This window comes from Xyrauchen texanus, chromosome 27 (genome assembly GCF_025860055.1).
Source record: "Xyrauchen texanus isolate HMW12.3.18 chromosome 27, RBS_HiC_50CHRs, whole genome shotgun sequence".
Lineage (NCBI taxonomy): Eukaryota > Metazoa > Chordata > Actinopteri > Cypriniformes > Catostomidae > Xyrauchen > Xyrauchen texanus.
The window spans coordinates 33,607,341-33,629,289 of NC_068302.1; the positions used below are offsets into that span (position 1 = coordinate 33,607,341).

Genomic DNA, 21,949 nt, shown 5'->3' on the forward strand with positions numbered 1-21,949 from the left:
GAATTTAAATTTGTGGCAATATATTGAGCAATTATATCTATTATAAAAAGTTATTCCATCTCTGGTCATTTCTCCTTCTCACCCATAATCATGGATTGATGATGACAAGACAGATTAGATTATTCAACCACTGCTGTTGTGCTGTTGAGTATTGTTTCTAGATGCTAGGCAGTGACCAGCACTGGTGGGTAAAACACCCATGATTTACGGTGTTAGAGGTAAATTTAGCTTCTAACAGTGAGCCAAAAAGACCCACAACCACACCTGAAAACACCCCCTAAAGGTTGTTCACTGGATGAACGGAAGTTAATTTTGTTAATTTAATTTTATACATTTCTTATGAAATAACTCTTACAAAAAAGGCTAAAATATGTTTCCGATCCCTTTGCTGAAGATAATTAACATATGATATGAGCCTTCTGACAAGGGTGGTTATTGCCGAAAGATTGATGACGTGTGATTATAAGCACTCTGACAAGGGTGCCCTTGTTGTGCAATACCCTTTGTTGAAAGATAAACAACATTTGATTATACTCCCTCTGATGAGGGCGGACATTGCTTGTGGAACATCTTTGCCAAAAGATGAATAACGTAAAATAAGGGCGATGTTGTTGTGCAATACCTTTTGTTGAAAGATGAACGTTTACGCATGAGCCCTTTGATAAGGTTGAGCTAGGCTTGTGCAGTACCTATGCAATATTTTTGGGTGTCAGATGCAAATTTGAACTAGTTTGCAGATATTTAACCGTGGATGTGTAGGGGAAGAAGGCCCCATTATGCTACAACAGCATCCTAAGTGGTCTGTTTTGAGTGTTTGAGAAAAAGGGGATAAATGAGCATGGACAGGGGAGTCCTTCCTGCATGAGTTTTAGCGGAATCTAAAAGGGGGAGGAGTTAGGGGCTTTGTCCGGCAGAAGGTCCAAAAGGTGCGGGTTATGGGAACTATGCTGGTGGGGGGGACATTGTCAAGCTCCTGAAAACAGCGATTAAATTGAAAAAACCCGGTAATGTGCTCGGTTAAGAGAGTGAAGTGCAGTTGATGGTCTGCCATCAAAGGTCTCAGTAGATGATCGTGACGGCAGCGGTGTCGCAAAAATGACGGCATGTTTGCATGCCCAGAGTGGACCTCATAATAGGCTGACGGCAACGATGGGGTACATTTCGAAGCTGTGGATGCAGGGGAGCTGAGAGTGAGAAATTCGTCTGCCAGTTCCCTGTGAACCATGTTCCTATAAAGTAGACTCCAAGACCTACGGAGTGTGCACATCTGTGAAAAAGGACATGCTGTCGGAGGTTTCGCGGTTTTCATTATGGAAAAGGGAAATTCCATTTCAGTGATTTAGTAACAGGGACCTAAATTGGAGGTCTGATCGGAAGCCGTCATCAGTAAATACGTTTTCAGATAGTTATCGATGGAAAGGGCTAGCATGAGGAGGTTAGAGGGAGCGGCCTTGACAAATGATGTGCATGGCAAAATAAGGTGACCAAAGGGACAGGAGATCGCATATGGAAACTGAAACTGGCGGGAGGAAACTAATGATCCGTCTAAATTATAGAGAAGCAGGTAAGCTTGTGTCTTGGGGCAATGGAGCACAATGCCAGAAAATAGTAGAGAAGTAGAGGGGCTTTTTTTCCTCCATTGGAGAGGGAATGCCCAGCTTGTGAGAAAACATTTTTAAACATCCAGAGTGGAGCTGTGAATGGCACAGGAATAGAGGAGCAGAGAACTGGAGCAGGTTTGCACAGATGGGAGTTTAAACTATTGGAATGATCCAGCATAAGCCTTCTGACAGAAAATTAAATGTGCAGACTATTACTACACCCAACTGTGAGCCGGACAGTGTAGTAAACTTTGCCACATGATGCCGAAAAGGGTCAGTCTGGGGGTGAATGGGCATGACTTTTGGAAGCGTCTTGATGTCTGCTTTGGTAAGGAGGGTGCCATGGCCAGACTTGGATGGGGTTGAAGTATGTAGATGTAAAAGATGTGATGCTTGAAGCTGAAGCTCCAGATAAAGCCTGTAACACCCAGCAACATGACGTATGGTCCATGGCATGTAAAGCTTCATATTTGGTATCTGCTTCGCAAGAAGTGCTAATCCAGCACAGGTTTTATCCAAGAGTGAACAAATCTTACTTACCTGCAGCTAAAAGTACAGTACTTTAAAAAAAAGTTTTAGGCACTTGTGAAAAATGTTGCATAGTGAGGATGTCTTCAAAAATAATGACAAAAATAATTTTAATTTATTACTTAATGTCATACAAAGTCCAGTAAACATAAAAAAGCTAAATCAATATTTGGTGTGGCCACATTTGCCTTTAAAACAACAACAATTCTCCTTGGTACACCTGGACACAGTTTTTTCTTGGTTGATGGCAGATAGGATGTTCCAAGCTTCTTGGAGAATTCGCCACAGTTCTTCTAACTATTTAGGCTGTCTCAATTGCTTCTGTCTCTTTATGTAATATCAGACTGACACAATGTTCAGTGGGGGGCTTTGTGAGGGCCATGACAACTGTTGCAGGGCTCCCTGTTCTTCTATTTTAATATTTTCTATTTTCAAAAGTCTAACATTTATATTTCCTATTGACACAGTAAAGCTGAAGATATAAATAACCATCTTAAGACAAATTATTTTGTGAAATGTCTTATGTGCCTAAGACTTTTGCATAGTACTGTTGCTGCCCTGACCATGAAGGTATTTACAGTGAACAGAGCAGAGAGCAAAATGCATTCTGAACTAAAAATAAAATGAATTCCTTTAGACAAAGTAGTTGTAGAACTAACGTAGAAAGCATTATGAGGAAGCTTATGTCTTACCAGCAGATACAGAAATGAACAGTAGCGGAATTGAAATTATGAGCTTTGGAATTTTTAAACACTGTGAAAAAACGAATCCAGCACAGGTTTCATCCAATGAGTGAACAAAACCGTACTACCTTCTACTAAATGTAACTGCCCCCACCATGAGCACATAAGAAGTGAACGGAGCAAAGACCAAAATGCACTGATACTTAAAATAAAAATGTAATGTAGTTAGGCTAACTTAGTTGTGAAACTCATAATGAGCTTTGAAATTTGGAACATTGATAAAGCCCCAATGCTTAGAAAGATCCTATTGACTGAAACATGGTCCGAACAGTGATAAAAGAATAAAGGATTTTTCCAAATAATACAAATATTGGCACGTAATGATGTCTGAATGAGTAGTGAAACGAACATAAATGTGGAGTAGGAATTAGACCCTTCGTTTGACTTGACCATATAAGGCAGTAAAATGCATTGAAATACGGAAATGTAATGAGGTGCGCAACAACAAGTGATGCTTCCTTATATGGAGAATACGGAAGCAGATTTACACTGTAAAAAAATCCTGTTAAATTTATGGTAAAATACTGGCAGCTGTGGTTGCAAGACATTCACTTTAAAAAATATGGTAACCACGTTTCAGGCTTTACCGGATGTAATTGATGCCTGTCCTTTTTACGGTGCATTACTGTTCTTTATATTATAAAATAATAAACTTCATATATTATGCTTCTGAAACTGTAAAAATCTGCTATTCACTTTATAATGTATTGTTAATCACGTAGTAATTACAAAAGTGCACATGATGACATGATGTTCATAAATAGAGGCCCTTCCTGGAGCAATGACCAATAAACATGCAGAGACAGTGTGCTCACTGTCACTCACACAAACACTAAACACCATCAGGGTATCACAGTTTGTCTCCACTGTATTCAAGGACTCTTATTTTGAAGTTTTCCCCAGCACTACGTTTCCCAGAATCCACTGCCCCAATCACTTCATTGTTATCCCCACCTGTATGCCATTCCCTCATTAGTGTCCATGCATATATAAACTCTCCAGTTTTGTTCATGTTTTGTCAGGTCTTGAATTGTTATGTTTGAATGGATATGTTTGTTAATGGTTTTGGTTCCACTCCAGTGAATATTCTACTCCTGTGTTTGTAATTAAAAGATTCAAATACTCTATTCCTGCATCTGCTCTGTTCCACTCCAGCACACCAAACGTTACACAGGGTAAAACATGTGAAATTAAAATAATGTAATGACATTAACTAAACATCAAATATAAAACAGAACACCCTAAAGTAAATAACTGATTTAAAAAATGAGTAGAAACATAACTATTCCCATAAAATATAAAGAAATCTGATGGGTCATGTAGGGAATTCTGTGAACACTGATTATTGAAAGTAATTTTTTATATTAAAATATGTAATTTTTTGTTTTAATTTTACCATAAAACTACATGTATTGTCTTTTAAAATATTTTACCGTATATTTTAAGTTAACTATCCGTTAACTAATTAAACATTTTTTACTGTAGCATTTTTACATTCTTTTACCGTTAAAATTACAAAAAACAATTTACACTCTGGCTGTTTGTAAAGAAATATGCATTGCATTAGGCTAGTTATCAAATGAGTTAATGATGGTCATAGCTTGTCAAAAGACTATTCGCCTCTGCTAATGTCAATCACAACATACTCCTTATACATATTAAATAAATTCCTTATGCTTCTCCCATCAGACTGCCTTCAATTATCAGACCAGAAAATTAAATCCACCTCTACTCACTTTCCAACCTTACTGGTAAGTGAAATTGACCACATCTTTAAGTAAATACTGTTCACTGTCCTGTATGAGTGGTCATGTGTTGACCTGTGTAATTTGATCTTTTCATTTAGTCAAACTCATTCTGCAGATTGTTTTGTCAATTTAAAGGTAAGTTTTTAAGTATATAAATATCATGTAATACATATTTTCTCCTATTTTCTTGTACTCAATCAATTTATCTACTCACCTTAAATTACACTGTCCATTGCATGTTGCAGCCTATAAGTTTTTAGCCGTTGCTTAATCATTTAGTTTGAACTTAAGTCAAGGTTTGATCATCTCATTTGGTCAATTTATGTCATATGTCATCAGTAATTGTTGTAGAAGAGAAATATAGAGATAATCTGCACAGTAATTTCACTTTTATGGCTTTTGTTTTTCAATTATTTTGTCTTTTATCATTTACTCAACCTCATGCCATCCCAGATGTGTATGAATTTCTTCCGCAGAACACAAAGATTTTTAGAACAATATTTCAGCTCTGTAGGTCCATACAATGCAAGTTAATGGGTACCAACATTTTGAAGGTCCAAAAAGCATATTAAGGCAGTGTAAAGGTAATCTATAAGATTCCAGTGGTTAAATCCATATCTTCAGAAGCGATAAGATAAAAGTGGGTGAGAAAAAGATAAATATTTAAGTCTTTTGTTACTATACATTCTCCTCCCTGCCCAGTAGGTGGTGATATGCACGAATAATGAGATTTATAGTAAAATTACTTAAATATTGTCTTTTTCTAACCCACACATATGATATGGCTTCTGAACATATAACCACTGGAGTCTTATGGATTACTTTAATGCTGCCTTTATGTGCATTTTGGACCTTAAAAATGTTGGTACCCATTAACTTGAACTGTTAAACACAGACGGTGTCCAAGCACTCATTCAGCTGATGTGCAAGTTAAACAGAAAACATTAAAAGTACACTGTAAAGGGATTAATGGGAAAGGAGGAGGCGAGAACCGGCTTGACAATATAAATCATATTTTAATATGAAACTCAAACAAAAGACAAACACACAAAGGTGTCAGACAGCTGCCCGTAAATCTCTCTCTCTCTCTGTCCCACTGCAGTCTCAAGTCGGGCTTTATCCTTCTCTGAGGCTTGATTAGCCTGATTAGGGGCCAGGTTAGTAGCATCATGACCCGGCCCCGCCCTCTGCCTTGTCACATTCCTCACTCATCCAATCGTAAACAAGCGTATTTTATCTAATTACACAATGATGATTCATCGACATTATAGACATTACAGTTTTATTGTCTGTTAATGCCACGATGTGTGTTGTGAAAGGCGCTATACAAATAAAATTGACACGACTTGACTTGACAAGTGAAAGAATCTTTTGGCACAAGGTTCACTTTTAATTGCATGAAGGTGAAGCTGGTGGTTATAGCAGTGAATGTAGGGGTTAGGCCTGCCCAACCTTTTTTGCAATAAGCCTGAACACCTTCTCGCACCCCACTCATCACTGATGTCCCATCATAACACTGGCTCAGTATATTGTTAGAACTGAATCCTGTATGAGACAAGTGTCTTTATATTTCAGTGGTGATGTAATCTGCATAAAGCTGCTGTTGTTCTAACAAGCCAATGAGATGTTCATCTGGCACACCGTTGCACACAAAGCGGATTACAACAGACGCATCGCTCCCTTGTGCCATCACTTTTTAAACAGAATGCAGCTGAATCAGCAGTCATCTATGTGAACTTCTGCAATTAATCAAGATGGACTTCAAAGACTTTGGTCATTAATCTTACAGTGCAAACACAATTGATGTTTAATCACTGACCCTTAACACTTAGTTTAATAATTTTAAACCATGATTTTACCTATACATAATTCATATTTACATTACATTCATAATGTTAGCCAGAGGGGAACTGGCCCCCACAGTGAGTCTGGTTTCTCCCAAGGTTATTTTTCTCCATTAATCAACATCTTATGGAATTTTGTGTTCCTTGCCACAGTCGCCTTCAGCTTGCTCACTGGGGTTATAAATACAATTATCATTTAATTATTTTTAAACACTATTAAAAATCGTATTTTATCTAAATTACACAATGATGATTAATCGACTTTATAGACATTACAGTTTTATCGTCTGTTAATGCTGATATTCTGTAAAGCTGCTTTGAAACGATGTGTGTTGTGAAAGGCATATAGAAATAAAATTGACTTGACTTGACTTCATATTTGAGTCATTCTACCAAACGGGTGCCATTTCCACTTTGCAATTTTCAAAATTTTCATTAAGAACAAACTTTTTTTTTAAACTTACAACTTGAAAGATATGTTAATCCTTCAAAAAAAAAAAAAAAACATATTTTCCCACCTCAGGCACAAAATCCTTATTAATATTATCCTTTTTATTCAGGCATGGGAGCCTTTCTCATACCACCCCGTTACGGACAATATGTAGGCCATTAGAGTAGTAAAACAAGAAATAGATTTTTAAAATCGAATGTTTTCCTAATAGTAAAATGTCCCTTTTTTGGAAACCATCAATAGAAAATCTGTAATTTTAATACATTTTTGTATTTTTAGATTTTTAATCTTGAAATATGAATTCGACATTTCAATGGCCTCATTGTTTGTACTGAAAAAACAAATTCACTTCAAAAATACAAATAAAGTTACATTTATCTGATTAGTCCACACAACAAGAACATCATTCAACATTCATTTATGTGAAATTTAATTTCCTTTCCATAAAATAAAAAAAAAAACGACCCTGTGACGGGGTGGTAACTGATGTGGAGGGGTGGTTCACTGTGACAGGGTGGTATGGACAAAGTGTTTTTCTATATGATCTGCTGGTTTTAACCTTTATAAAACTGGGGGATGGGAAACATTAAAATTGGAGATGTAATGGAAAACTTTGGTCATGCTCTGAATACCTGAAAAGAGCATCATAACAGTGAATGGGAGTGTCGCATCCACACATCCCTCTAAACTACAAAAAAGCTGCTCAAAGAATACCCAAAGAGGTTGGATGAACATTTAATGGAAAAAGATACAAAGATATTATTTGAGAACATTGCTATTACATTCAGAAATGGGGATGCAAACTTTAGAACCAATGATATTTTGAACATTTTACAATAAGATTATTAACAAACAATTTTTTTAAATGTCCTCGTAATAATGAAAGAACATTTTCTAGACTTTGATCATATACGTCACAATACTTTTTCATCTGTTCATCTGTTGTACAGTAAATAAAAAAGATAAATGATGAATGAGTGAGTGAGATATATAGTGAGTGAGTGAAAGAGATAGTAAGTGATGAGTGAGTGAAATATATAGTGCTTGAGTGAAAGATATAGTGAGCGAGTGAGTGAGTGAGTGACTGAAAGATATAGTGAGTGAGAGAGTGAGTGAGTGACTGAAAGATATAGTGAGTGAGAGAGTGAGTGAGTGAGTGAAAGATATAGTGAGTGATGAGTGAGTGTGTGAGTGAGTGAACCAAACAGGGTTAAGTTAACAGAAAATAAATTGATTAGCCTATATTAGAATCCTTGATTTCACACATTTAAACGGAAAGCAGAACCACCCCATCACATCCCTTACCACCACGTCACAACAAAACATGTGACAGGGTGGTAAATTTCATCCCAAAATGGCTGCAGATCTCACATGTGGTCAAATTCCTCAAATTCCTCATAAATGCATTCAATCTGAAATATAATTTTCTTTGCATTAATAATGCAAAAAATGTAATAAAAAACAGTTTTCCCTATCTATTTTGCGTGACGGGGTGGTTGGTTTAAGCTTGACGGACCCTGCCTAACATGAAAAAGCAACAAATAAACAAAGTAAAAGAATGTCAGTAGGCCTACTTGCCTGCTTTTGATCTTGGTGGCTACAAGGCTCAAATGATGTAATTTCCACTTTGTGATTTCATTTAAAGCAACAGTACATTATTTATCGTTAAAACAAGTGACGGGGTGGTATGTCAAACTGAGGGACGCACACAAATCATAAAATATTTACAAAAAAGTAAGGTTCATTTTGAATAAATATATCTCATATATACAGGGACACACATAAAATCCTGAAAAAAATGTATGTTTGAAAAAAAATATAAAACTTATATGGTGATATTTTAGATGTATTTTAAGTTTCATGTTCAACACGGACATGTGAAATTGGCTATGTACCAATGAAAAATTATTAAAAATAGTATGTTACTCTTTAAGAATAGTATTTTTTTTTTATCATATATAATTTTAACAAGAACATTTGATTTAATAACTTTAAGCTTTGGAAACACACTTTGGGACATTTTTGTGCCTTAACGTTGCGGACACAAATGGCACCCGTCTCATAGAATGACTCATTTATTTATTTTCTATATTTTTTTTACTTTATTTTTTGAGAACCATGGATGCCAAAAATTTCAAACACTTAATTCTGGATAGTTTTGGAAGTGTACTTTGTATTTTCTGAGATACTTGAGCAAGGTATGTCAGAAGATATTTAGCTTTTTCCAACGTATTTAACCAGCTTGGTAAAAAAGCCCCGCAGCTATGCAATCCTCCTCTTTGTGAAACGTTTCCTGATCTCCACGTAGCGTAAGCTCATTTACTGTAAAACATTTCGCAACACCTACAACGCTTTTTATGTAAATCGACTATTTTCTATCTTAGTGCCCATGCCGAGTTGGCGCCGAGTTAACATGTTACGGTCTCCCCTGACACCTGTCGGCGGCGAAATTCTGCCCACGCGGTTGAGGCTTGTAAATGAGCCTGCCACAAGCATGATTTCGAAGACCTCTGTCGAGTTCCAATGTTGCTTTCCCGTTTCTGAAAACAGTCGAAACGAAAGTAGCCTATCCTCCTCGGAGAAAGCAACATCAAATAGGCTACTCGACATGGAAAACAACAACAGCATGCGTCGCGCTCTACAGATTATTCAAGCCACGGTTGTGACTGATACAAGCGGCCGAAAAACATCTCTCCCTCCCTCCGAGAATGATTTCAGAGCCGGCTGATGAGGCTTTACATTGTTTAAATAATTTTGGTCAGAATTGCTGCATTTTTCGTGTATGTGTAATTGTGTTTTTTGACACCATCCGAAGATGCCGTTGAACTTGTCCCAACTGTTTCTCCGACCTCGTTGCCGCAAATGGAAGAGGTGGTTGCTCCGTCCTGGTTAAATTTCGAGAAAAAAGTCGAAATACAGTCTTGAGAATAAACTCATTAAATATCGAGAATAAAGTCATTATAATGCGAGATTAAATTTAACGAGTTTTTTCTCGAAACACAACGACTTTATTCTCGATATTTAATGAATTTATTCTCAAGATTGTATTTCGACTTTTTTCTCGAAATTTAACGAGTTTAATCTCGCATTATAATGACTTTAATCTCGATATTTAATGAGTTTATTCTCAAAATTGTATTTCGACTTTTTTCTCGAAATTCAACGAGTTTAATCTCGCATTATAATGACTTTAATCTCGAGATGGCTTTATTTATTTTTTTATTATTGCTTGGCCCTAATCCTCTTCCGTAAAAAAAAAAAATCTTCAAATTAACGGCGTGCAAAAGCCTCGCGAGATTAACGAGAGAGGGATCCGTTCTAGACACGACCCCAGGCGGCTGGCGCAGGAAAAGGTTGGTGCCGTTAGATGAAAATAATACATTAATCGCTGTACAATTAGCTTAAAAACTTAAAAAAGATGTTTGAAACAGTGGCCTCTAGTTCTACCATCACTGTTCAAATGACAGTATCTGATACGAGCTTCTACATAAATACTGTAGCTGAGTGAACTCAGAGTGAATAGCAAACATGCTAACTAGCTACTTTCTTAGCAGAACATTTTTACTATAAACATGTTTCTAAAGTTCCTTAATTAAGCCTCTACGACACTTTATTATAAGATAATTTATAAATATAGAATTTTGTTATTAGAGAATATGTAAATAAAACAGATGATATTTGTTGTGGCATAACCAAGAAAAGCAGGTGTATGGATACTGGATGGATGTGAGTATGTATGAAAACACCTCTTGATTTCGGGTAAATTGGGACGTTTTTTGCGATGTAAAAGAAAAACAAAACTCAATATATCCGAATTCACCCTATTTAAAGATATTACTCTCTGGATTTGTTTGTCTTTGCTTCTGGCTGGAAGAAAGCAGTGATTAAATCTTTGTTTCTTTCCAGTTGAAAAATAACTGAATTTAATCTTTTGTTTCAAATGCATTTTAACAAGATATATTTGGGGTTTAACTCTCCACAGTAACTCGGTGCTTTCGGTTAATACCGGATTATATAAATACTGTGGGAACTGGGGCATTCAAAATCCCAAAGATCTGTTCTTTTTTGTGAATTGAGTCCAAAAATTTATAATACACGCATTCATTTTAGAAACACTTTGTATGCCAATGTCGTCAGATAGCTAAAATGGTGGAAAAGGCAGATAACAGGTTAATCGACCATTAGTTTTATAAAAGTGAATTTTTTAGAATGTTCAAAAAGGCTACAAGAGTCCAAAATAAATAAAATACCAAAGCAGTTTATTATGCAACCAAAATTCAAATAATAACCAGAAAAGTTCAGATTTGGTGCATAACATGACTTTTCTTTTTTTTTTTTACTAAAAACAAGGCCGAAATACACCAGGGACTCTTTTTAAATTCTAGAGACTTGGCTCTGTTACAAGGTTACAGAGCCAATATTATAGGCTATTAAAAAAAAAGCTTAATTTGTTAAATACTTCAATGCAGAGCATTGAAACAGAGTCTTTGTCATTTCAAAATAAAAGTTCCCGTGTTTTTCAGCCATGGTTTTTGTTAACAATCTCATGTTATGCACAAAATCTTATTTTTTCTGTTTCACATATATGTGAATTGTATTTTTGAAGATACATTTAGTCATTTAGCAGATGTTTTTATCCAAAGCAACTTACAAATGAGACACATAGCAAGTAATTTGTCATACAAAGTTTAACAACATCTGCAGTATAGGACTGCCATGTTCTAACAGTGGCTGTAGTAGTAAAGATGTTTGCGCAGAATAACTGTTGACTGATTGTTCCAAAAAGCAACTATTGGCACAGATTAATCGGTAAAACCGATATATTGGTCTACCTCTACAATTTAGTCTCAGAAGGCACACAAAATCTGTACAGATCCATCTGGCCTAAATTCCAAAATTCCAGATCAGTATGCAGGTGACCACTGCAGTTCTCCCGAGGGCTCAATAATTAGTTAATAGAATTATCCGATATTTTAAATGCCAATTTTTTTATTAGAGACGGTAGTATACTAATAATTGTATTAGTTTAAATCTAATTGCCTACTTCTAAGAATTGATACCTGATACGTAAATGGAGATTCATCAAGCAATATTTAACGTTTTTGTTTTATTTTGAATAAAAATAAAAAATGCTATTGCAGTAACTACAAGTGACTGGCAAAGTCATGCAATTGATCTTTCAATTTTCAAAAGTGCAAATCCAGACATGTAATCAGGGTGTCTTCATCCTTTTCAAGCTGATTATCATCTCTACCATACCTCTGCAGGGAAGTCCCAGGAATGCCGAAGAAATTCCAAGGTGAGAATACCAAATCGGCCACCGCAAAGGCCCGTAAGGCCGATGCCAAAGCCACCGCTGATGCACACAAACAGAAGGAGCTCGAGGATGCGCGCTGGGAAGATAACGACAAACATGTCATTAAGAAAGAGCAGAGGAGGGTAAGACTCCTTCCTTGGTTAAAGCAATTTTGGCCTTGTGCTAACAGGGTCAAATGAACTACACTAATAAAAGAAATCCAGCAAGCCTGCCTTTTATATGGCATATCACACAATGAAATTAGTAGTAAATTGGTAACACTTTACAATAAGTTTCCACTCTTTAACATTAGTAAATGCATTAGGTATCATGAACTAACAATAAACGATATATTTTTTACGGCATTTATTAATCTTTGTTAATGTTAGTTAATTAAAATACAATTGTTTGTTGTTAGTTCATGTTAGGTCATAGTGCATTAACTCATGTTAACTTATACAGCTTTTGATTTTTGTTTATGTATTACTATATGTTGAAAGTAACATTATCCCAGATTAATTATTGCAGTAAATGTATTTTTCATTGTTAGTTCATGTTCCCTAATGATGTTAACTAATGTAAATAATCTGAAACTTATTTTAAAGTGTTACCAGTAAATTCTTTGAACACAGATGTGCCTTGTGTGCAAACTAATATAGTACTGAACACAAGGTGGCAGTAAAGATCTTTCGCTCTACAGACTGTTAATTCTATTTGATTGTCAAACTGTTTGTCCTAATTGACTATTGATATGGAAATGTATTGAGTTCTGTTGTAAAATACATGATTAATTAATAATGAGAAGTGCCACCACACCAATGTTTTCCACATGTTATGTTGTCTAACAACCCTCTGCAGTTGGCTGCTAATCTTGTATCTAAATGACACAGCTGTCTTCCTCACTAAAGCTGCAGACATGTGAGTCTGAGCACCACACAAAAGATTATTACATTGAGAGTCGGGTTTTAGGTTCCTCGGAAATGAGGTGCCCATAAACAAAACAAAAGCCGAAGCTCACTGAGTTGAAGTAACACCGTCACGCATGTTCTGATCTCCTCTGTCAATCATGAGTATTGATGATTGTTATCTGTCGCTAATGAGTCTGTTGGTAAGCTTGATTTTGATGAGGTCCATAGGCATGTTGTTGTTGTTATGCACTGATTGGTTAGTGTTGATTGGTTATTATGCCTAATAGGTTTTGGCTTGATTTTTTTGAAGCCATGCTCAACAGCCCAGGTTACAACTGGTCCTAAAAATTCCATTGTTCGCTGTATTGAAATATGGTGTTATATTTGGAAAGAATAAATGTAAACATTGGCAAGCACAACAATACACTGATTGATAATCATCAAAAATATTATTATAAAAGTAAAAAGTGTCTTGATGACAAAATATAATTGGACACGCACACATTTTATAAACTCTATAAAATTTTTTAAAAACTCTGATAAAGTTGTTCGCATACAAAGTGAAATCAGGATAAGGGGCAAATATTAAGATGTGTCGGTCCAGTTTTGCTTAAACTGTCTTTTCCCAAATTATAGAACCGAGTTTAAGGTGTTTGCATGACCTTACATGTTGTCCGCTTATTAAGCATAATCATTTACAGTCACTCTCAAATATTTTAACTGTCCAAAGGCCAAATCTTAAAGTATTAAAGGAATAGTTCACCTCACCCAAAAATGATCATTCTCTCATCATTTACTCATCCTCATGCATTCCCAGATGTGTATGACTTTCTTTCTTCTGCTTAACACAATCAAAGATTTTCAGAAGATTATATCAGCTCTGTTGGTACTTACTATGAAAGTGAATGGTGACCAGACCTTTTGAAGCCCCAAAAATCACATAAAGGCAGCATAAAAGTAATCCATATGACAGTGGTTTAATGTGCCTTCAAATGAGATAATAGGTTTGGGTGTGAAACAGACCAATGTTTAAGTCCTCTTTTACTATAAATCCATTTCTCCAAAGTGAAAGTAGAGATTGTTTAGGAAAAAAGGACTTCAATATTGATCTGTTTCTCACCCACACTTATATCGCTTCAGAAGATATAGATTTAACCACTGGAGTTGTATGGATTACTTTTTGTGGCCTTAATGTGATTTTTAGAGCTTCAAAGGGTTGGTAACCATTTTCTTGCATTGTAAGGACAAAACGAGCTGAAATATTCTTCTAAAAGTCTTCATGTGTGCCCCCCCCAAATATTATTGAGCCAGTATTGTCATATGTACTGAGCGCCAGCAGTTTTTGCATGATATGCCAGTCTACTTGGTTAAGTGCAGCTGTAAGGAGCCTCTCACACCCTGTTCCTTTCCTCCTGTTTCCTCCCATCGCTGCCATCTGATCCCGCCGGCCTATCAGACACACAGCACTGTTATTCTACTGCAGCCATTCTGCTAATTATACCTCATGTCATTGGGCCACTCAGGTGAGCTCACCTGCACTAGTACCATACTTATTTTCATTTCTCAATCTTAAATATCAGCTACTACCTGGGCCACTGCACGATAGAGACAAAACTAATAATTTTTTCCTCTGTTGTATTTAAGATTCATTTTTGTTATTAGAATTCACTTAAATACCTCTTTTGTGTGGGGCATCTGCTTACCATAGTCTTTATGTAGGCTACACATCAAAAACAAGCTGAGAACTGTGTTCCTATATTACTTCATTGCTAAATATTAGTAAATCAAGACAGTGCCTAAATGGTCAACTTGCATTGGCATGAAAACAAAATTGATACATTAATAATGCAATCTTTATGTTTGGGGTATTGCAATTTAAAACAAATGTATTGCAATCTTTTACTGACTTGTTTACTTTTGCAACAAGTACTGAACTTTTTGCTTTACTTCATCTTCAGTGTTATTTAAATTACTCAAATTAAGTAATCCACTACTAATTTCTAAATATTTCTCAATGTAATCAGATTACTTAACTGATTACTTAATTTAAAAATAATGACATTAATAATTATTCTACTTTTAATTTACTTTCTAAATCACTTTTTGATTTAAAACTGTAACAAGTTTTTGTTTTTTTTGCTCAAATTCAAAATGTCTATTCATAGTCGCACATAGGAATTTATATTTTAAATGTATTATACAGTATATATTACTTGTATGTACTATATGTACTGAAAAGCAATTACTTTAATTGAAAATCAGTTACTGTAAACTGTAAAATGTAGTGTTACATTAAAAGGAAATTGGATTACAGTAACTATTTACTTATAATCGGATACACACAACTCTGTTCATCATAGACACAGAAGTATTTCTGTGAAATATTTTGAAATATCTGCCCCCTCCCCAGGCCAATCTCTAGTAGATATGCAAGAAGGTCAAGAGAGAAGAGCGTATCTTAGTTTGCCCTTAAGCATGGCCTGCCTTGCTGCTTATCTGTGTCACACAAATTACATTTCAGCCTCTGCTCAACATCTGAAGGTGTCATCTCATTATGTGTATCTTCTTACTGTTGTGTCACTATTTCTACAAATGTTATCAACAGGAAGTGGCTGGGTGGTTAGGATGTGAACAGTTAAGGCCATCTCTGATTCTAGTAACCATTACTTACCCGTCGAGCTGACATAGAGTGACTCTAAACGAGCAGGAGGCATCTCTAATTTCTTTACTCTGCTCGGCTGTTTACACTTACATTTACTTAATGATCGTCAGGCTCTCTAGATAACATCAGTCCAGTTGTAATTTAAAAGAGTGTTTCTGTGTATACAGGATGATAAGGAGAGGAAGCGTTTGGAGGCTCTTGAGAAAAAGAGAGAAAAGCAAATGCTCTTAGATGAAGAAGATTCCATGATAAAGGTTAAAAAGACAAAAGAACCCCCCAGTAAAGTGACTCGTGCCCAGATTGAGGAGAACCAACACAGCGGGCAAAATGTTAAAGAAACCAAGGAAAAAGGTGAGGCACATAGCCATATCACATGTGTGTCACAGCAACTTAAGACATAATGACAGAATCTGCCATTGGGTTTATTGGAAGTGAAACTGTAACAACAGGGCCTTCAATTCCCTCATTTATTTCTGTTTTTTCTTTTATAATAAAAATCATAGCTTTGTCGCAGTACTTGTTTTTACACTTTGTGTCAATGGGGTGTGTATAGGTATACATCTTGTTGCAGCGAATATTGTGTGGTAGGTGTGAAAAGCCTCTTTCAGTCTCTTTATTCATTTTCCTGTATCCTTTCAATTCTACAGAGAAAAGCCACTTGGAGATGCCACTTGAGGAGAATGTCAATCGGATAGTTCCAGAAGAAGGCACTGTGGAGGCCCGGACCATTGAGGATGCCATTGCAGTTCTCAGGTATCCTTCTCTTTTAGGATTCACTTTACAATAAGAGCTGGATTTAATAAATCATTCATTGCATAAATCAATCATCCTCCTCTCATTCTCTATAGCAGGTTTTAAATTTGAGCTTAAAGGTGATGTGTGCAATATTTGCGTTGTAATACTTCTCTTATACCAGTTTAATATGCAGAGACAACTATAAGTGAGCCATTGGAAGGTTTGTAAACACTGTAGCCCTATCAAAACATTGCTCTGTTTGTTTGAGCATCCAACCAGCATGACAGAGCATCTTTGGCTCAACCTATGGCATGAGTTTGGGGCAGGAGTATCTGTTTACCTGACCAATGGCAGGCAGGTGGAGTGTTTTGAAAACCATTTGAAAACAGTACGAAATTAGCGCAGAAATTAGACACTTTATCTTTAAGCTAGATGTGGTTGTACGATTGGTTCATCCTTCAGTTGTTGTTTTTTTTTTTCTTTAGCACTAAGGAAGACCTGGACCGGCACCCTGAACGACGTATGAAAGCTGCCTATACCACATTCGAGGAAGCAAACATGCCACGTCTTAAAATGGAGAACCCCAATATGCGGCTCTCTCAGCTAAAACAGCAGCTCAAGAAAGAGTGGACAAAGTCTCCTGAAAACCCCCTCAACCAACGTGTGGCCACCTACAACTCCAAGTAAACCAGCCTCACAGCACTTAAAGACTGGCCCTCGATGCAGATCCTAACGAATACAAAGAAGCACTCAACAGACAAAAAAACAAAAAGACATCTGAAAAGAGTAGAATGCACAACTTTTGTTAGATTCATAGGAATCAAATTTTATAAAAGAACTGTTCATCCAACCACATAAGCTCATCAACAAACTTTATTGAACCAAGTATGCAGTAAATATTTGACAATAGTATACAGCCTAATTTGCTCATCTGCACGATCATGGCCCATTTTCAGCTGTGAAGAAAGTTACTAGTTTGGTTTGAATTGAACAAAAGAGTGTATTCTTAGCTAGTCCATATTTACTTCATCATGTTATACTGCTGTGTTGAACTCATTTATAAATGACATAATAAGCAAAACATGAGTTGGTGTGTGGTAACCTGAGGCAAGTTTTTATTTTTTCATTTAGTGTATCTTTGGTGATAATTAGGGCTTGTTTTGATATTTATGGAGAAGAGAAAAGTTATCTGAAATCCTAAATTAAGATAATGGTTGTTTTTGCATTTTATGACTCTTTATTTTGAAACTGCACTTTGAATTTGTGTGGACTATGTTTCCTCAAAGGAGAAACATTTGATTTCCATTTTCATGTGTAGCATTGACTGGATGCTGCAGTTAGATACCATTGCCAAGCAGTACTAACACATTTTGTGATTTCTTTGCATCTGTGGAGGAAAACACAAACATACTTTTAGTGGCTTTTGGAAAAAATAAAAAGAAAGGATGAACTTTTTTTATATTTTCTGATTTCCGTTACATTGTGCAATTTGGCAGACACTTTCCTGCATTTCCTGGGAATTGATCCCACAACCTTGGCGTACCATTTGAGCTACAAGAACACTCAGTCCTCATACTTTAAAAACAAGTGTAGCTGTCCTGGTATGCTTGCTTAACAAAGCTTTTTATCTTTATTTTTTGTAAAGAAAATATATCACTTTCTGATTATCTTACCCTCTCTATGTCTGTGTCCTTTGCGAGAAAGAAGTCGTTGTCTGTTTTGACTAATTATAGTACTTCTACTTTCGTCCCATATAATTTTGTCTGACGTATTTTCCCTCATACAACCAACCACCTTACGAAATATTTCAAACATTCTGAAGATAGATTTGCTTTTAATAACATCTCTGCAAGTATGCAAGCAACAGACAAACGATCACCAATCCCTACGGGACGTTCTGGAAGAAAATTAAATTAGCCTGTAGGCTCGATAGTTCCCAGTGGCCACCTTTATCCTTGGCAGAAACGCTCTTTAACACTTGAGGTAATTTATGGCCATAATGTGACATCAAGCACCATCAGACTGTGAGAAATGCAGGTCATCTGGAGATTATGCTATGAGATAGCCGCTCGTTTACTTACCTCCTATTAGAACATCTCTCCCACACAGAATGTTTTAATTAACCTGTCATTTTTTTTATAGCTCTGACAATACTGTCTGTAAAGAAATAATAAGGGTAAGGTATGAAGGGTTTGAGCCATCAAATACAATTGTCAAATAATGACTTTCCAAAGGGATGTTGGTAACACTTTACAATAAGTATAATGTAATAGTTAATGTAACTTAACTATAAACAATACTTTTAAAGCATTTATTAATCTTGGTTAAAGGGATTGATCAAAATCAGATAAAATTATGTCATTCTCATGTTGTTTTAAAGCTGTATGACTTTCTACTGTAAAACAGAAGGAGATGGAATATGTTGGTCTTGATCACCATTTACTTTCATTGCATCCTTTTTTTCTACATAAAACGAAAGTCAATGATGGCTGAGGACATAATTGTTCATCTAGCATCTAATTTTGTGTTTCACAGAGGAAAGAAATTGGTTTTGAAAAATATGGTGGTGAGTATATGATGACAGAAATGTCATTATTGGGTGAATTATCATGTTAATGATAATTTATAATACTAATACATTAATAACTTCAAAGGTTGCATATTTTATGCATTATGAACCAACAATTAATAGGTTAACATTAACAAAGGTTAACAAATTCTCTAAAAATGTATTACTCTTAGCAGTGTTATAATAGTATTTATTTTTAATTTTTATTAGTTTTAAAAATTTTCATTTGAATTTCAGTTTTAGTATTTTTCTTGTTTGTTTTTCTGCACATTTTAGTCTTTTTATTAGAAATATTTCTGTTTAGTTATTTTTATTTTAGATTTAGAGATTGACTAATGTATGAAGAACTTCAGCTGACTGAGAGAAAATGAAATAAAACTTAATTTATGGCACACATAAATTCTGATGTTACTGTTAAACTTAAGAAAATAGTTAATTTCTTTAACTGATAGTATAATAATTATGCAAATATACAGATTTAACCTTAATATTATTTATTTATACAGAAGCAATGTAACATGCTCACTTTGCTATCTACAGTTGAAGTCATTAAAGCAAATTTTTTCACTACTTCACAGATTTCATATTAGCAAACTATAGTTTTGGCTAGTCGTTTAGGACATCTACTTTGTGCATGACACAAGTCATTTTTCCAACAATTGTTTACAGACAGATCATGTGACAGGGTGAAGGGTCGTGATGCTACACACCCGGCCCCTAATCAGGCTAATCAGGCTAATCAAGCCTCCGAGAGGGATAAAGGCTGACTGGAGACTGCAGTGGGACAGAGAGAAAGATTTATGGACAGCTGCCCGACATCTTTTTGTGTTTGTCTTTTTGTTTATTTCTTCATTAAACTATTATTTATATTGTCAAGCCGGTTCTCGCCTCCTCCTTTCCATTAATCCCTTTACAGTTCGTTTCACTTTTAATTGACCTTACCAACCTTTATACTCCATGCCTCTTTATTTGACATCATGGGAAAATCAAAAGAAATCAGCAAAGATCTGAGAAAAAAAATTGTGGACCTCCACAAGTCTTGTTCATCATTGGGAGCAATTTTCAAATGCCTGAAGGTACCACATTCATCTGTACAAACAATAGTACGGAAGTATAAACACCATGGGACCATGTAGCCATAATACCGCTCAGGAAGGAGATGCATTCTGTCTCATAGAGGTGAACGTTGTTTGGTGTGAAAAGTGCAAATCAATCCCAGAACAGCATAGGACCTTGTGAAGATGCTGAAGGAAACAGGTAGACAAGTATCTATATCCACAGTAAAACTAGTCCCATATCGACATAACCAGAAAGGCTGCTCAGCAATGAAAAAGCCACTGCTCCAAAACCGCATAAGGTATAAGAGGAAGTAAAAAGCCAGATTACAGTTTGCAAGTGCACATCGGGACAAAAATCTTACTTTTTGGCGAAATTTCGTCTGGTCTGATAAAACAAAAATGTAACTGTTTGCCCATAATGACCATCGATATGTTTGGAGGAAAAAGGGTGAGGCTTGCAAGCTGAAGAACACCATCCCAACGTGAAGCATGAGGGTGGCAGCATCATGTTGTGGGGTTGCTATGCTGCAGGAGGGACTGGTGCACTTCACAAAATAGATGGCATCATGAGGAAGGAAAATTATGTAGATACATTGAAGCAAAATCTCAAGACGTCAGCCAGGGCCGCTTAAAGCTCAGTCGCAAATGGGTCTTCCAAATGGACAATGACCACAAGCATACCTCCAAAGTTGTGTCAAAATGGCTTAAGGACAACAAAGTCAAGGTATTGGAGTTGCCATCACAAAGCGAAAATTTGTGAGCAGAACTGAAAAATAGTGCGCGAGCAAGGAGGCATACAAACCTGACTAAGTTAAACCAGTTCTGTCTGGAGGAATTGGACAAAATTCCAGCAACTTGTGGCAGACTACCCAAAACATTTGACCCATGTTAAACAAGTTAAAGGCTAACAGTGTATGTAAACTTCTGACCCACTGGGAATGTGATGAAAGAAATAAAAGCTGAAATAAATAATTCTCTCTACTATTATTCTAACATTTCACATTCTTAAAATAAAGTAGTGATCCTAACTGACCTAAGACAGGGAATGTTTTCTACGAATAAATATCAGCAATTGTGAAAAACTGAGTTTAAATGTATTTGGCTAAGGTGTATGTAAACTTCTGACTTCAACTGTAATTAATTGTATTTCCAATTACAGCCAACTGGAACAAAAAGGCAAGTTAAAACAAACAGTGACAAAACAAAAAAATTACCATTAATAGACCTCAGTCTCTACTTGTCCTTTTTCATATTCTTGATATTCACAACATTTTTGACAGAAAAATGTAACAAAAACTAAAAATATGAAAATTAAATATAGTTTTTGTGTGTTTTTATTTTAGTTAGTTGTAAAGGCATGATTTGTTATTTTTTGTTTAGTTTTAGTTTTCTTTATCTAATATTCATATTTTATTTTAGTTAACGAAAAATTGTTTTATTAGTTTTAGTTTTCTTTAATGATAATAACTCTGATTGTTAGTTCATGATATCTAATTCATTAACTAATGTGAATGCAAAAAAACCTTATTCTAAGTGTTATCGCAATCTTTAATCAAGTCAAGTCAATTTTATTTGTATAGCGCCTTTCGCAAAACACACATCGTTTCAAGGCAGCTTTACAAAATATCAGGCATTAACAGACGATAAAATTATAATGTCTATAATGTCGATGAATCATCATTGTGTAATTAGATAAAATATGATTGTTTATCATGTTTAAAAATAAGTAATTGTATTAATAACCCCAGTGAGCAAGCTGTAGGCGACTGTGGCAAGGAACACAAAACTCCATAAAATGTTGATTAA

The 21,949-nt window shown here is 35.6% G+C and overlaps 1 protein-coding gene across 1 annotated transcript; it reads left to right on the forward strand.

Moving 5' to 3' along the window:
* The first annotated feature begins 10,209 nt into the window (after positions 1–10,209).
* Positions 10,210–19,004, forward strand: LOC127620950 (coiled-coil domain-containing protein 124-like). Its single transcript, XM_052094324.1, has 5 exons — positions 10,210–10,268; positions 12,183–12,354; positions 15,949–16,132; positions 16,429–16,534; positions 17,002–19,004. The coding sequence occupies exons 2-5, from the start codon at positions 12,196–12,198 to the stop codon at positions 17,201–17,203; spliced, it is 651 nt and encodes a 216-aa protein (XP_051950284.1). The 5' UTR covers positions 10,210–10,268; positions 12,183–12,195; the 3' UTR covers positions 17,204–19,004.
* The last annotated feature ends 2,945 nt before the right edge of the window (positions 19,005–21,949 follow it).

Excerpts from the sequence above, each read along its gene's own strand:
- LOC127620950 (XM_052094324.1), top strand. The coding sequence starts at position 12,196 with ATGCCGAAGAAATTCCAAGGTGAGAATACCAAATCGGCCACCGCAAAG. Across the intron at positions 12,355-15,948 it reads TTAAGAAAGAGCAGAGGAGG|GATGATAAGGAGAGGAAGCG; the intron begins GTAAGACTCCTT and ends CTGTGTATACAG. Across the intron at positions 16,133-16,428 it reads TAAAGAAACCAAGGAAAAAG|AGAAAAGCCACTTGGAGATG; the intron begins GTGAGGCACATA and ends TCAATTCTACAG.